Raw genomic sequence first — 15,449 nt, forward strand, 5'->3', positions numbered from 1 at the left:
GCAGAGAAAGGATTTGGTCAGTTTAGCAATCAAAATGGTTCCAGGTTGGTCTTCCTGTGTTGATCTATGTATGTGCAGTTATGAACATTACCATCTATCTAATACCATAGAATTCCTATCACAAACTTAAAAAACACAACAACTAAGGCTGTAGTCCTCAGCTATTATTTTTTTTAAAGTGCATCCCACTGAATGTAAAAATAACTAGTCAGCTTAAATAAAAATAATCATCCAATGTTTTCATTTTAAACATATATTATTACTTCATTAATATAACACCATTATCAGGAAACAATATTTTCCCTAACTTAAGTTGTAATAAAACAGATTATATGTAAAATTGTATTAATTTTCTTAACATAATACTGTGACATCTTTGTTTCTGTGCTCATCTGTATTAATGTGTTTGGTTCAAATTTTAATTATGTGTTTTGTATCTGGCTTTACACCAGTAAACCGCGAAGAGGTTATTTTGGCACTTAATCAGCATGTTAATTAATAAGTAAAAATATTTTTGTAAAAATCACAGGGTTGTATCCAATGCTGCATGCACTGAGTTCCACCCACAAAACTGGACTTCCTTTGTGCCCCCTGCCTATTTTGCCTTGGAGGGCCCTCCACCTTCTGGATTTTGAGCGTGTGCTGGGGGCTGCAGGGGAAAAGAAATGAGGGTGATATTCTGTTGAGTAAGTGGAAATCTGTTGTGAAAGTAGAAAAACAGCTTCAAAGACAACTGTAATAAACAAAAAATCTGCCCTTATTCCCTTATGGGGGACACAAGAGCCCTTTAGAGCCCTTTGTAGGTTCTCCATCAGTCGGAGAAAATAACAGAGGCCAAACAGAGAATATTGAGAAGCAAAGCAGCTAGTAAGCCTAATCTTTATTGACTGTTGCAACAGGGTGCTCCCCCCTCACATGCAGGAAAGGAGGAGGACCCAGAACCAAGGTGTGCCTGTCCTTATATAGATATTTTAAATTCCCTGCCCTGGAGCTCAAGACCACACCCAGAAACATCATACATACATTACAGAAGGGGTGTAGCTCAAGACCACCTCCCAGATACATCATACCTACATCACAGAAATCTGAGTGCGTTATCTCCTGTCTGGCAGGTTACTTGTTAATAGTCACTTGACTGGATTACTTGGGGAGCCTGGCCAGTCTTTTGTAATGATAAATACTTAGTTCCTGAGCCAGGTCGCCCTATTCATACACAGACATACCCTTAAGACAGGATTTGTGAACAAAAAGACAATGGGGAGGCTTTTCCATTTTCCTTCGACCTTGCAGAGAAATATTTGAGGTCAATTTGGGAGGCACAAAATGGTTTCAGGACTTTTTCTGTGGGGTTATGAACATTTATTTTATCTATCTATCTATCTATCTATCTATCTATCTATCTCACAACCTTCCATCTTCATTCATAAGCATAAGCACAGGAATATATTAAGTATATACTTCATTCCTTTTCTACTGTTTTATCTTTAGCTAAAGAGTTTCCTTTTAATTCTCTTGTTTGTTTTCAACCATTTGTATACTCATTGGTTGAAACAAGCCGGTTTTATTATCTATGGTTTGAAGCTGTCTCATTTCAAATAGTAATTACGATTAATCACTTTAAAGTTTGGATGTAACACAAAACTGTGGTTGTGAGGGAAAGAGAACCGCAGCCCTGCAGATTTAAATTTAAGAATGAGCAAACTGGAGTTTTCTGTCTGGCGTTAACTGAAACTAGGACTGCAGCCTGGGGAAAGTGGTATATGTAGACACAAGTCGCTATTTGCTGTTATATTTGTGGTGATGCTATCTGCTGAAGCTGTGTTTTTACCTCCACTGTGCTTGTGTACAGTGGTACCTCGGGTTAAGTACTTAATTCGTTCCGGAGATCCATTCTTAAGCTGAAACTGTTCTTAACCTGAAGTACCACTTTAGCTAATGGGGCCTCCTGCTGCTGCTGCGCCGCTGGAGCATGATTTCTGTTCTCATCCTGAAGCAAAGTTCTTAACCTGAAGCACTATTTCTGGGTTAGCGGAGTCTGTAACCTGAAGCGTATGTAACCTGAAGCGTGTATAACCCGAGGTACCACGGTATTTGTAAATAAAGCAAATATTACAAAGGTGCTATATGTTTCCAGTACTCCCTAATAAAGGGAAACTATAACCTATAATTCTACTCCTAGAACTTCTGACTGCTTGTGAAGGTGGGTCAATCAAATCACAATCAAATCACAGTAGCAGCATACAAATGTCACATTCTTTGATCTTCCAAACAATGATTTTGAAGGATTGGGACGAAGCCACGTGCACCAAAGTGTTTTGGTATTGAAATATTTCCAAATATATAAACGAAAACAGCTTCTCGTCTCCAAGAATAGTTGATATTCAAGTTATGAATACATTCGAACAAATAAAGTACCAATGATACTGTTTCCCCACACCAAATACTCGTTTAGCCTTTATTATGTTATACTTCCCAGTTATTCCAAACCCATTTCCATCTTTCCTCTGAAATAGAAGTGATCAGTATTTTATTCCATTTATTTTGGAAGGTATTCACTGTATTATTTAAAGAAATCAACATATCAATGCTCCCTGGAAGGCCTTTTTTTTAAAGCATAGTTTATTGCTTTTTCTTAAAAGAGAAAAACATATTGGAATAAAACATCAACCACCCCTACGTGAAGTGCAGAGCCAACAACAAAAGGGAAAAGAATTTTCAGCCATTGAAATTTGTCAGTCTTATTAAATAAGTGTGTCATACAAGAGACTTCCATGTGTTCTTGGTGGTTTGCAACCATGTTCAATGGATGTTGCATACACAATAAAGTCGTACCACATTATGTAGTAGGTAGTGAGTCTTTACTAATTCATATCTCCTTTAAATGTGTCATTAATTTGTCCTTGATGATTAGATCCCATGTCTGTGCAAGCCATACTTCAATTAAATCCACATTAAGTGTCCCCCAGTGCGGTGATTATAGTGGCTGTTAGTAAGTTCATGATACACTTTTTATCTGAGAGGTCCTGAAAGGCCTTTAGTCCTCTATTTAACAAGAGATTTTCTAAAGGGAAAAGTTTTCTTAATGGGCCAGAATTTCTCAACAATGTTCTTACTGAATGCCTGGTTTGTTAATACTGAAACAAAGTGCCTTAGTGATGTGGTTCCTTTTTTAATTTGCCACATCCTCATACTCTAAGTTTCTGTGGTCAACTGTTTCTTGGCTTCACTCTTATACAGTGGTACCTTGGGTTAAGAACTTAATTCGTTCCGGAGGTCCGTTCTTAACCTGAAACTGTTCTTAACCTAAGGTACCACTTTAGCTAATGGGGCCTCCCACTGCCGCTGTGCCACCAGCGTGCGATTTCTGTTCTCATCCTGAAGCAAAGTTCTTAACCAGAGGTACTATTTCTGGGTTAGCGGAATCTGTAACTTGAAGCGTCTGTAACCTGAAGCATTTGTAACCCTGTACCACTGTATATGTAATTGTAATACAGTAAGACTGCCACTTGCGTGCATTTAACTTGTGGGCATTCAGCACATGGCAAAAAAATTAAGATAGAAAAAGGGGGTGGAAAGTGGGTGGGGTTCTGGGGAAAAGACTTTGGCAAGCCTATCTGCTATTGAACTCAATGGATTTTGGCAATACACAATTTTGCCTTTAGACGCAATCCCTGGAATGCAACCTGTGTGTAAATTGTGGGCCTACTGTAATTCTTGTCCTATGTATCAATGGTTCTTCTCCCCTTTTCATCAGTTCTTAGCTTTTTACTTGGTCTTTCCCCACTTGTAGCTGTCATCTAGTCTTGTAATAATAGTAATAATTCCCATGCCAATAATCTGCAGCTTTGGTTATCTTCTCCTAATTTATCACACTCTGTTTAATCGCTCTTCCTGCTTGCAGCTGTTTCTCTTGCACGATTTTACATAAACTCAATCTTTCTAAAGCTGCACTTCCTTATCTTTGGCTGTGCTTGTTCTTTTCTTCCCTCTTTCTGTTGCATCTATACCCCTTTTCACCGCCTCCTAAGTTATAACTTATTGATTTTATATTTCCTTATCTTTTCTTCTGCCATTATTGCGTATAATGTTTGAAGTTTTACTATGCTTTTATATGTGCTGTAAGCTGCCCAGAGTGGCCAAAGAAACCCAGCCAGATGGGCAGGGTATTATTATTATTATAAGTAAAGGTAAAGGTACACCTGCCCATACGGGCCAGTCTTGACAGACTCTAGGGTTGTGCGCCCATCTCACTCAAAGAGGCCAAGGGCCAGCGCTGTCCGAAGACACTTCCGGGTCACGTGGCCAGCGTAGATCTTATAAACTTCTGAATATCTGCAGCCTTTTCTCATTTCACTTCACCATTATGCTGTTTTTCTATTTTCTAATTTATCCCTACATTTACATTAAGTGTTCCTGGACTGCTATAATTACCCAAATTAATGACTTTAATATTAATCAATATGTTGTATTTGAGAGACTGACAAAGCTTCTGCCACATATGTCTAATTAATCTTGCTAAAAAATGGAAACACAAAATACAGAATTTAGATTTATGAAGTAAAATGATTCACCTGCCATTATTGGGCATGCTACTGGGTTTACTAAACTAATTACGTGACTCATACCTCCAAGTAAGAATTATTATGGCATCAATGCTAAGCCTACTTACCTGGGTGTAAGCCTTATTAAGTCTAAGGTTAGGATTGTGGTGTAAAAGAGAATGTCTAGCATTTGAATTTCAGGAAGTTTGTGAATGCTAAATATAATTTTGATTTTCAGTTAACTTCCCTTGTCTTTTGTTTGGGATTTCAATACAGAATATTAAATACAGTTGAATAGGTCTATCAGGCAATAACGGAAATATTTATATAGAATAACATTTTTACATATACTATAACATATATTATAGTTATAGTATATTTTTACATATACTATAACTATACTATAACATTATTACATATACCACTTTTAAAATGGTTTAAGTGCAATGTATGGTGTGGATGTGACATTTGTTTCATATTTTCCTATATAGAGTTACTTCATATCTCCTAATCGTATTCTATGTTGGCATTTAGTTGTGGCAGCTGTTTGTAACAGAACTCATCTATGGCAGAATCCAGAACAGATGTCCCAACAAATGCCCACTCCTCTTTATTCCTTCTCTTAAATGTTTATAGCTATGCATTTTAATTTTCCTCTAATGAGTCTGTCCCCATTCTTCATTAGTTCTTAGCCATTCTCTTTTTGGGGTCTGCTCTGGAAAATACACAAATTCCGTGAGAAGCAGGTGATCCAAGATGACCATTTGGTGGAACATCTCTGTTTCCCCCCTACCCCCATCATGGCATCATGCCTGCACATTTACCCAGGATGTGCAGGAAGAGCACTGCCAGTGGTGGCAAGCTAAAATCCATATAAGTTTAATTCTGGATACATATATATGTCCAAAGCAAAACTTCTTAAGTAGTAAACAAAATAAACAAAAACTGTTCTGTTTCGTCTTTGCCTTTTGGTGTGATTGTTGTAGCATCTCAGAAAAAAAGCACCAATTTTTAAATCAATCAGTTGATTGTAATCATTATATGTGGTCTGCTGTAAAAAAGATTTATCAAGTGCTACTAGCAGATTAACTCCTCTTTAAACAGAAGATAACATACACGAGTCAAGTAAACATGGGATTTATTGGATGAGATTGATTGCACAAGGCAAATGAACAAGCAGCTTTTATGGGAGTTGCCAACATGGCCTACCAAAACATTCCCTTTTAAAAATGCTATTATAACTTTACCTTTAGCTCAGCATGAACATTATTGCAGTTAACTTACAATATTTATAATATACATGTGCACTTTCATAATTATATTGCATTTCACTGTCCAAGTAAGTAATAAGTTAACATGTTGAACTTCAAGGACTTAATCCTGATACGTAAATAGAGTTCTTAATCAGTATAGGTCTCTCAAAGGTACTAGCAGCCCATACGTATAATGAAATGTCAGGGAAAATTAAATTTGCAGTTAAATTATTGAGCTTACGATAATATGCCCACTTACCTGGGCGTAAGCCCCATTGAACTCACTGATACTTACCTCTGAATAGACAAGCCTAGAATTGAATTACAAAATAATTTTGCCTGGAATGAGATTATTTTTTGACCCATAGGCTCAGCACTTAACCTTTGAACCTTTTATTGTGACGCTCGCAGAGCCTTCTGTTCTCGCGAGAGTCTCAGGCCCTTGAGGGAGACCATGGTTCTGAATGAGGCTACACAAACAACACGTTACTCTCGCGAGTTACTAGGCGCGTTTGTGCGAGACGCCTTTCCTCGCGAGATGTGTTTGGCGGACACCCGCCATTTGCACAGCATCCAGCCCGCTTGTGCCGAGATCTCGCGAGAGCCCGTGCGGAGAGCTCTGGGTGTCCCCATATCTCCAGCACGGACCCTCCTCCAAGCAGCAGGACGCGGCGGGCGCCATTTCAGGGAGCAGTCGTTTCTGCTAGAGCCGAGTCCGAATCTCCTCGTTGTGGAACTTCCTCGGCTTTGGCCTTATCCGTAAAATATCTTTTGAGGCCTAGATTTTCCCCATCTCTCTTTCCCGTCGTTGACGGGGTAATTTTGCCGTTGGGGGGCCTACTTCCCCACCGCCCGAAACATCCGGAGCCTGAGGTAGTTGCAGCAGCCGCCCTCCTCACAGACACCTGAGCTAGAAGCGGGACCCCCAGCAGCGCAGGTAACTACCTCCGTCTCTTTGAAGGCCTCCTTTTTGAGGGGCGGCTCGAGAGCCGCGCGCTTTCCGTAAGGCCCGGAGGAGGCCCTGCTTCTGCGTTGGGCCTTCTAGGTGGCGGGCCAGTCTCGTTCCCTTTCCCCCTGGAAGCGTGCGAGCCCGGCCCGACAGACTCGATGTTCGGTTTTCTGAGGCACGGTATTCGCCTCTGTTTCGCAACGAGTTGCCAGTGGCTGCGGGGTGGGGGGAGGGTAGGAAGGGGAAGTCGACTGGGACTTGGTTATAAGGAATTGGCTTGTAGTCTTAACACGTCAGTTTTCATGGACCCGATCGACTTTACTTCAGGGTGATCGGACCACTTTCCAAAACACAAGATTTCTAGCCACGTTTTAGTTCATATGTTTTCGTGCCAAGCGCCATAAAACTTTGTGTTGTGTGTTTACGAAAGGTTGATGCCGTGAGCTAATAAGGGCAGTTAATAAAAAGCCTACGTAATACATGCTGGAAGGAGAGTAGGGAGACTTGTTTTCTTTGTGTTCCCCCCTCCCCAAGCATATTGGGAGGAGGAATGAATTCCCCCTTTTCTGCAGAGTTTGCAGTTTGTTTAATTACAAAAGCATGAAAAACGTGCAAGTTTAAGAGTTAGAATCCTATCAGGATAAATGGATTCATTTTAAGTAAAGTTTTCCATTTTATCATTCTTAAATTATTAAACCATCAGTTGGCAACCAAACAGAACCTTTATATTGAATATGATCATAATCCAACATTTTTGTTATGTAGTTTATGCCTCTTCAAACCACACCTGCAATTTCATATGTCAATACTTAACATTGGTGTACTCAAAGTAGACCTACTGAAATAATGAGACTTATTTGAGAATGAGTAACATATTCTCCATAGACATGCCCCTGGACTGGTACAAGCCCATTGCATTGGGCTTGAGCAGTTACTTGGATTCTGGTCTGAAAGTCCACACTTCACACAAGCAAGAGATGAAGCAGATTGTTTCTAATGTTCAGTGAAAAGTAAATAGCTATGCTATTGTTAGGATAGCCACACTTACTCATAATTTTCCATAAGCATGTAAAGTCATTATTGTGACACGTTTATAATGCTTGACATCATCGTTCACCCTTCTACACAGAAAACAGACATTTGACTGCTTTTTTGATAGAGGGTCTTGGATTCAGTTTTAAGGGACTGAAACCGTTGACTTTAACAAGCTTATATTATGTTTCCATTTTCAATAGGATTATTTGTTTTGAAAAAGTTATGCTTAATGTAGCAAATTTTAGACAATGTCAAAATGTGTCTCAATAAAAATGTGAAATGCTAGAAAATTGCAGCGTTCTTTAAAAGTTGAATATCTTGAATTACTTGTGTAATCAGTGTCTTAACCCTTAATTATACAACTATTTTGGCATACCTGCCCTAAGTTAATATGGATACCTGTATGTCCAACTTGTACAATCGGACAATAATATTTTGCATCTTGTGGCTATCCAAAATCTCTTTCGCAAATTTAAATTATTTTATATCATATTTCAGTCTTCCAAAAGGGCCCCCAAGAACAGCTATGTTTGAACAATGAGCTATACTCACTAGCAATCATTAACTTTGCCTAACCTTTGGGCAGTATTATTCCTGTACTGTATTGGTGTTAATGTAATGGTAGGCAGAGAGAGAATGTAAGTTCTTGGCTTAATTAAAATTTCACCAGGTATTTTCAGCTCCTGTTCTTAGTTACCTGCCTCCACTATTTCAGGTTTGTCTAATAATTTAGTTTGTGGTTTGGCTTTGTTAAATTATATTAAAAATCGGTCAGAGTTAGGTCTTTGAGTTTCGTGCATTTTTCAAATTTAAACTGGGATAGAAGAAATTTTGGCCAACCTGTTTTTTGCTTACAAATAATTTCCCTTGTGCCAGCATGTTTTTTGCTTCTGGGGATTTTCTCATGTTTCTGAGTTTGCTTTACAGAGAAGAAATTGGTGTACAGTATCTTAAAATGTATGTTATTTGTTCTACATTGGGTATTTCTGGCATGGCATTACCATTTTACTTACTGGCACATCTTCTTTAATAAATGCAAACTTGAAAGACACTTTTCCCAAATGCATCCAACTCCACACATGCTAAGCAAAATACATACCTGTGGGAAATCAGAAGTAATTCAAAGCAGATAAGCTTGCCCTAACATCACTGTACACATTAGTTAGCACTCTCCACTATCTTTAACTTCACTAGTTATCAACACAGTGTTGTATTCTCTGAACTCTCACACTTAAGCAGTGGAACTTCCTCTCCCTTTCTTTCTCACATGCCCTTCAGATTTGCTCTGAGGGCTCCCCAACAGTGTTTGAAATACCCCTGGCATGTTTTGCGACAGGCATGGGTCCAATTGTGACCATATGGAGATCTCTGGATGCCAGGCTGGCGACTGACATCTCCATCTGGCTGGCCCCTCCAGCTTTCTTTACTAGGTATGCAGAAGAGCTTTTTGCATTTATATCTCACCCTTTTCTCCAAGGAGTGCATGGTTCAACCCTCTTCAGTTAATCCTTACAACAACCCTGTAAGGTAGGTTAAGAGGCTGTGATTTGCCCAAGGTCACCCAGTGAGCTTCATGACGAATGGGGATTTGAACCCTCATTTCCCGGATCCTAGTCCAACACTCTAACAAGTACACAACACTGGCTTCCTAGAGTGCTTCTGCTTTGGGGCAGCTATATAAATTAAGTAGGTAAATAAATATGGGGAAAGCAAAATATCCCTTAGGGAAGCATCTGAAATACTTTCCTTGAAGCTTCAGTTGTTTTATTCTGGACTATTTTATTTGATGTGTTAATGTGCTGTAAACCACTTTGAGATTTTTTTTCTTTAAAATATAAAGCAGTACAGAAGTGAAATGAATAAAAAGTAACAAAAATAATAAAATTCACTGCAGGAAAAAAGGTACCTAGACATTCCTATGTGGAGACCATAACCCAGGTTTAAGATGGCATTTGGTGATTAGTTTACATTTCTGAGTTTCTAATGCTTCCCCCCCCCCCCTTCTGAAGGAGATTTGGAGAGGGAGCAGTTTTGTTGCACAAATGGGAGTAATTACGTGAGTGCAATTATTATGTTGCTTTCAACACTCTTTGAAACCCCTAAAACAATATTAGTGTGCTGTATAAAAGCAGTCATAAAAAAAGTTCTAAAGTTCAGTGTTAGAAATTGAGATATGAAAGCTAGGAGCTAAATGCCACGTTAAACCTAGGTTATGAGTGCAGCTACAAAATGTTGAATCACACTTTTTAAATAACAAGAATACAAAGCTGAAAATGAACTGCAGCTAAAATACTATGTTCATTTTTCACATGGTGTAGTCCTTCCCCTGCCCACCCCCTAATATTCTTAAGAGGGTCTTTTCTCCATTCTTCAGAGAGTAGCTTAGAGTAGTCTACCCATAATCCTTATTATAACAAGCTCAGGATTGCTGATATCTTGCAATTGGGGAATCTGCAACAGCTGATTCCATACGAAATATTTTCTGGGATAGTTTAACTAATCTGTTTCGAATTTTTGACCCAAGGAGTCAATGATTCATGGCAGATTTCAGGTGATGGGAAATCATCAGATTCGTGAGGAACTTCTAATCTGAAGCTCTATTGAGCTTTTTTTCACCACAGGGATGTTTCTCCCACACCCTGGAGGTAAGGTAACAACACAAAATGGCTTCCCTTTTATAATTCTGCATAGCTGTATTCACTGTTGATTTTAGGGAAATGTTTTCCATCAGACTACTTTAACCTTGAGCAAACAGCATTTACAGTAACAAAATGCTCAACCAAAAATGTTAGAGCATTCCAGGGACAGTTTTATGGGAGGGTATATGCATATATGCATTTTCAAGAGTTCATTTTTCAAAATATGGTTAAACAATTGGAATTTCTAGATTATTGTTATTTGTTACATTGAATTGATAATTGAATTGGTTCCAAAAGTTTGATATTAGTGCATATCTGGTTTAACAAGAGTATGTTGCTTGTTTTGCTTTCAGCGGTTGCTTGGAGCCTGCAGCATCTGTGTTCTTGCCCATTGACAAAGTCTGGGCTCTCCATGATAGAGAAATTGAGAGAGAGAAACTGTAACCTGAGCTGAATATCACATTTATTTTAAGAAATCTTTACCTCTGTTAGTCAGAAAGCCAACAGAGAATTATAATAGTTTGTTGTCTTTGAAAGTCAAATGACTTGGTGAGGGGTTTTCAGCAAATTATTATCTTGATTACACAGGTATTACTGGAGTAATAAAACCTATTATGGCTATTTGGAGAAGGGATATTTTAGTATGTTTTATTAGCAAATATGCTTCTGTTTATGTATGTTGGGTAGGTATTTACAAAAGTAATTTACAAACATGGGAACCAGGTTTACTTTTTCTCTGGATAATAGGAAAACTGTGTAGTTTTGTGTTTGGCTGAATGTGTTACATGCTTCCAGAGACTGTGACTTTTTGCAGGCATAATGCTGAAGCCATGCTTTAGTGTTACAGGATTAAGCCTAGCCTCTCTTTTGAGCTCACACACTTCCCTCTCCTCCAGCATAGCTACACCTAGGAGATTATAAGTTATCACTTGGAATTTTAGCTGAACTGCAGTTTAGCATGTTTGAACCCTAATCTCTGGTAAATCTTATCTATAGTTAATGAAAGCCAGCCTGCTATGGTTTAAGGTTGGCTTGTTTCCATTAGCCATAGTTAAAATTAATCACAGTTGGTCCAGAGTTGGGTAAAACAAAAGCTAATGTTAATAAAAAATGGAAATGAACGCTTGTGGACACTGGTACCTTTCATTTGCACTAGAGGAAGCAGAAAGGGTGTAAAAAGTAGGGAGAAACTTGGTTCATTCACTTTAACAGTGTTATGTCAAAACTGACCTAGAGTTTCAAGAATGTTCAGAATATAAAACTATGAATCATTTGGAAGTGTGGACTGATGCAACTTTTGTCACCATCAGAATCATCAAGCTCTTAATTTTTGAACTAGTCTGGATTAGTACATGCTTGACTAAAGGAACTTTTTCCTCTTTCTAGGTGTCGTGAAAAATGGCTGATGATATTGATATTGAAGCAATGCTTGAAGCTCCTTATAAGAAGGTGAGAAAATATGCTAATAAGGGCTTTATCACTATTCATTTAGCATTATTCATGAAACTACTGCTGAACTGTAAACTAACATCCCCGGAGCCCTCATGATTTATCTTATTGGACGTGCGTTACGTGTATCTTACGAGTAACTATATGCTGTTAATGTAATTATATTGTGCAGTAGTTTCACTTCAGCGTGATGAATAAATGCCCATCTATCTCTCTTTGTAGACTTGCCTAACGATATCTCACCTCTACTCCCATGAATTCACCTTTGATTCCAGTGTGAACTGTCAATCATAAGGTAGTAATTGAGTGACGTATCGCTGTACCGTGGTCCCCCTAGGTAAAAACAAAAAAACAAACAAACGGAAAACACTCCTAAAAACTACCAGCTCAATTTTGGATTAGCAACAAGGTGAATGCAGTGGTTTGGGCAAATAGCAGGGTTCCAAGAATAATCTCTTCCCCAAGTTCATGGCAAGCAAATACTTAAGACTGCTTAATGGAAGAAGAGTGACCTCTTTTTTAAAAAAAAAAGATAGACGGGTGATTAATCTTTAACAGGACAGGAGGCAATTAACTGTTGTGCGAAAGACCTTTCCAAAAATTCTTGGATCCCTGAATAGTTCACATTTTAGTATTAGTAAAACAAAATATTGTTGCAGTCTACCGTTCGTTGTGACAGAGTACTCTTCTATTTATTTAATTTAGCAACTTTGATATAATTTTCTACATTTCTGAATATTTAATACCTAGCTTCTAGATCTAAACAGGCAGCAAATGTATTTAGTTTTTCACTGGATATTGGTGAAACTATTAAATTATGCATGCAGTAGCACTGGCTTCACAAATCTATATATACAAAAAATTAAGTAATGTAGCAGTTGAACTCATGGTGTAACTGGTGTGATAACTACAATAAACATAACAGCAACTATTAGTTCATTTTGAAGTATGTTTAGTACAGCTATGCGGTATGAGTTTTGTACAAGTGTTTGTAACCTTTTAAATTTTCATGTTTAGTTTTATGTAATATTTATTAGCTATGTAACATTTTGAAACAAATCATAATTTGTAATGTTAAGAATCTTGTGTGCTAGTTTAACATGGATATTTTCCATGTAAACAGGTATGGAAATAGGGAATATTTAGGCTGGACTGGTTGGATTATTGATGACTGACTTGGGAGTCGACGTTACTAAAGCAGTGTGAATCCCTGTTTGCTTCAGGGCGAGATGTGTGACAGAGGTGGCATCAAGCTCTTACAGTCCCAACCCTCCAACGAAAATGGGCGAAGATCTCAGGACTGGCATCGGTCACAGGAAATCGATAGTGGCTGGCTGCTAGCATGGCCACTTGGGGCTTAGGCAGAGATATAGCCTTGGTACTGGTCAAAGGGATTATAGTACATGAAAATGTTTTAAACGTGAAATTTCTTTTTACATTTTATTTATTTAACCACTTGAGTGCTGAAAACTTCAGGATAACTTTAAAGTCACGTAAGGAAGCTTGTACGATTTAAATATATTTTTTAATAGTAATTCTTGTATTTGTAATTGTATGGCTTAACTATAAGCAACAAAGTGGTTAAACAAGTCTACATTAACTAGTAGCACTCCATATTAAATGTAAAATAATTTTAGTATTAAAATTTTTGTTTTGTATTTTCTTATCCCTATTCCCATTACCCTTTTGACCACTTGAAATGTTTCCACTTCGTCCTCACGATGTTCTTCTATCAACCCTGCTTAGGATGAGAACAAATTGAGCAGTGCCAATGGCCATGAAGAGCGCAGCAAGAAGTAAGTATCCATTGGTATTACTGAATTTGTCGTTATTCCTAGGAAACATTCTTGGCAGCCAGGCCCTCTTCCCTCAGTAATATTAGTGTTCTTCAGTTTTTAAGCAAACAGAATATTTTACTCCCAACGTAAACTTTTGAAAGAGACAACTGGAATCCTTGTTCAATTCCAGAAATTTCTGCCGGGTCATCTTTCAAAAGAAACTAAATACAGCTAAATATATAGTCTATGACAGATACATAATTTTAGATTTTTTGTAGCAGTTTACCCAACTTTTAAAAAAATCAGTTAAAAGGTACATTAAAAGACTGGTGGCATAATATGTCTGCTCAGAAGTAAGTTCCATTGCATTCATTGGTGCTTATTTCCAGATAAGTGGACATGGGATTGTAGCCCAAGTGAATCTGGTATGAACTTTTTAAGGTAAATTTCCAAATGGAATAAATTTGACTGTGGAATCTTGGGTCACAAGAACTTGTATTGTTGAAGCACCTTGGAACTACTTTAGGCTAGCATACCTATCTTTCTAGAATGTTGAGAAGTATGTGTGGGTTGGTTTAAGGTGACTTAAGCTAATTCTGTAAGGTTGGAGTCACCACAGAACAGTCTTTGCCTTGAGTTCCAGCCAGTCATGCCTCATAGTGGCAGGACAAAAGAACAGTGTTTGGCAGTATCTTGATAAGCTATTTGGAAACACAGTGAGAGTTGCTGGTTTCCACTAGTTTCTTTCTTCTTCTAGAAAATGGAAGCAAAATATTTTAATATAACTGAGAGGGCTAATGAAACAGAACTGGAATAGTTCTAAAAACTAAATTAAATAGTTTTCCAGTGAGATGATCTTCTTTTAAATAAAAGGGAATCTTGGAGTCAACTTGCATATCCTTTCTTTAAATATCTCCAGGAAAAAAAGTCAATTTCTGAGGCATCAGTTCCTTTGTTTAGCAATGGTTAGCTGAGAAAACAAACAAACAAAATACCACTTTAAGCAAAACTGCCTTTGCATATGGCTGTGCTTTTCTAAGCAATAAAAACTCAAATGCTAGTCTTTTACTGTGATGGAAAACAGAATCATTTCCCCACTCCCTGCTGAACAGATCCTTTTTGGATAGTGGTTTGTTTCATTAATCTCAACAGTGACTAAATGTTTACTTAAACTTACTGCTGAGAGACGAGAGAGCACAAGAGACTGAACTTTGTTCTTAAAAAGAATAATATGTTTCTTCCCAGAGCTATCCCATCAAAAAACCACTACTGGAAAAGTACAGTCTACTCTTGCCTTCTGAGAGCATGTCTTTGCTACCTGTGCAGAATGTGGCCCTTCTTGTGGAAATGAGAGGAGTAAACTAATGTTTAAAAATGTGCACAATATAGAAATAAGACTCATCTTCCTAAATTACACTTGGGGAGTATTTGAGGTAGATTGCCTTGTTCATGTAAAGACAGCTTGTATTGGGAAGGTAGATAGCTCCTTTCTCTTTGCAGTATTTGATAGTGGAAGTAACTAATTTCCTTTCCCTGGTGGTTTTACTTTTATAAAGTAGAAGAAGGAGTCTATAGAGTCTATAGAGAAGAAGGAGTCATGCTGTATTCTCTCTTATCCAAATGCAATGGTGTTAGAAGGAAACCAGCTTCTCTACCAGCCTTGTTGACCATTTTTTTCAGTGGATGGTGTCCAGTGGTGACTATCAGCTGTTGAAAGGTTATTTTTAATTATTTCTGCTCCCCCAACCTTCTGGAGCAGATTTAGATAGTGTGTGGGGTACCTTAGGGGGAATGGGAGATTAATA

General features: G+C 38.0%; 1 protein-coding gene across 13 annotated transcripts in view; it reads left to right on the plus strand.

The window, feature by feature from the left end:
• Positions 1-6,390: 6,390 nt before the first annotated feature.
• The window catches only part of RBM39 (RNA binding motif protein 39), a 31,486-nt gene continuing 22,427 nt past the window's right edge, over positions 6,391-15,449 (plus strand). For 3 of the 13 annotated variants that reach the window (XM_083444042.1, XM_083444050.1, XM_083444053.1), the window contains exons 1-4: positions 6,428-6,731; positions 11,804-11,866; positions 12,089-12,161; positions 13,613-13,662. Coding sequence is in view for 3 of the 13 variants with exons in the window: in XM_083444038.1 (XP_083300164.1) it covers positions 11,816-11,866; positions 13,613-13,662 (101 nt within the window). In the remaining 10 variants the exon portion in view is untranslated. Of the gene's footprint in view, positions 6,732-11,803; positions 11,867-12,088; positions 13,663-15,449 lie in introns of all 13 variants that reach the window. The other 10 variants (XM_083444043.1, XM_083444052.1, XM_083444051.1 and 7 more) reach the window with 6 other exon arrangements.

The sequence above is a fragment of the Podarcis tiliguerta genome, assembly GCF_965153285.1.
Source record: "Podarcis tiliguerta genome assembly, chromosome: 6".
Taxonomy (NCBI): Eukaryota; Metazoa; Chordata; class Lepidosauria; order Squamata; family Lacertidae; genus Podarcis; species Podarcis tiliguerta.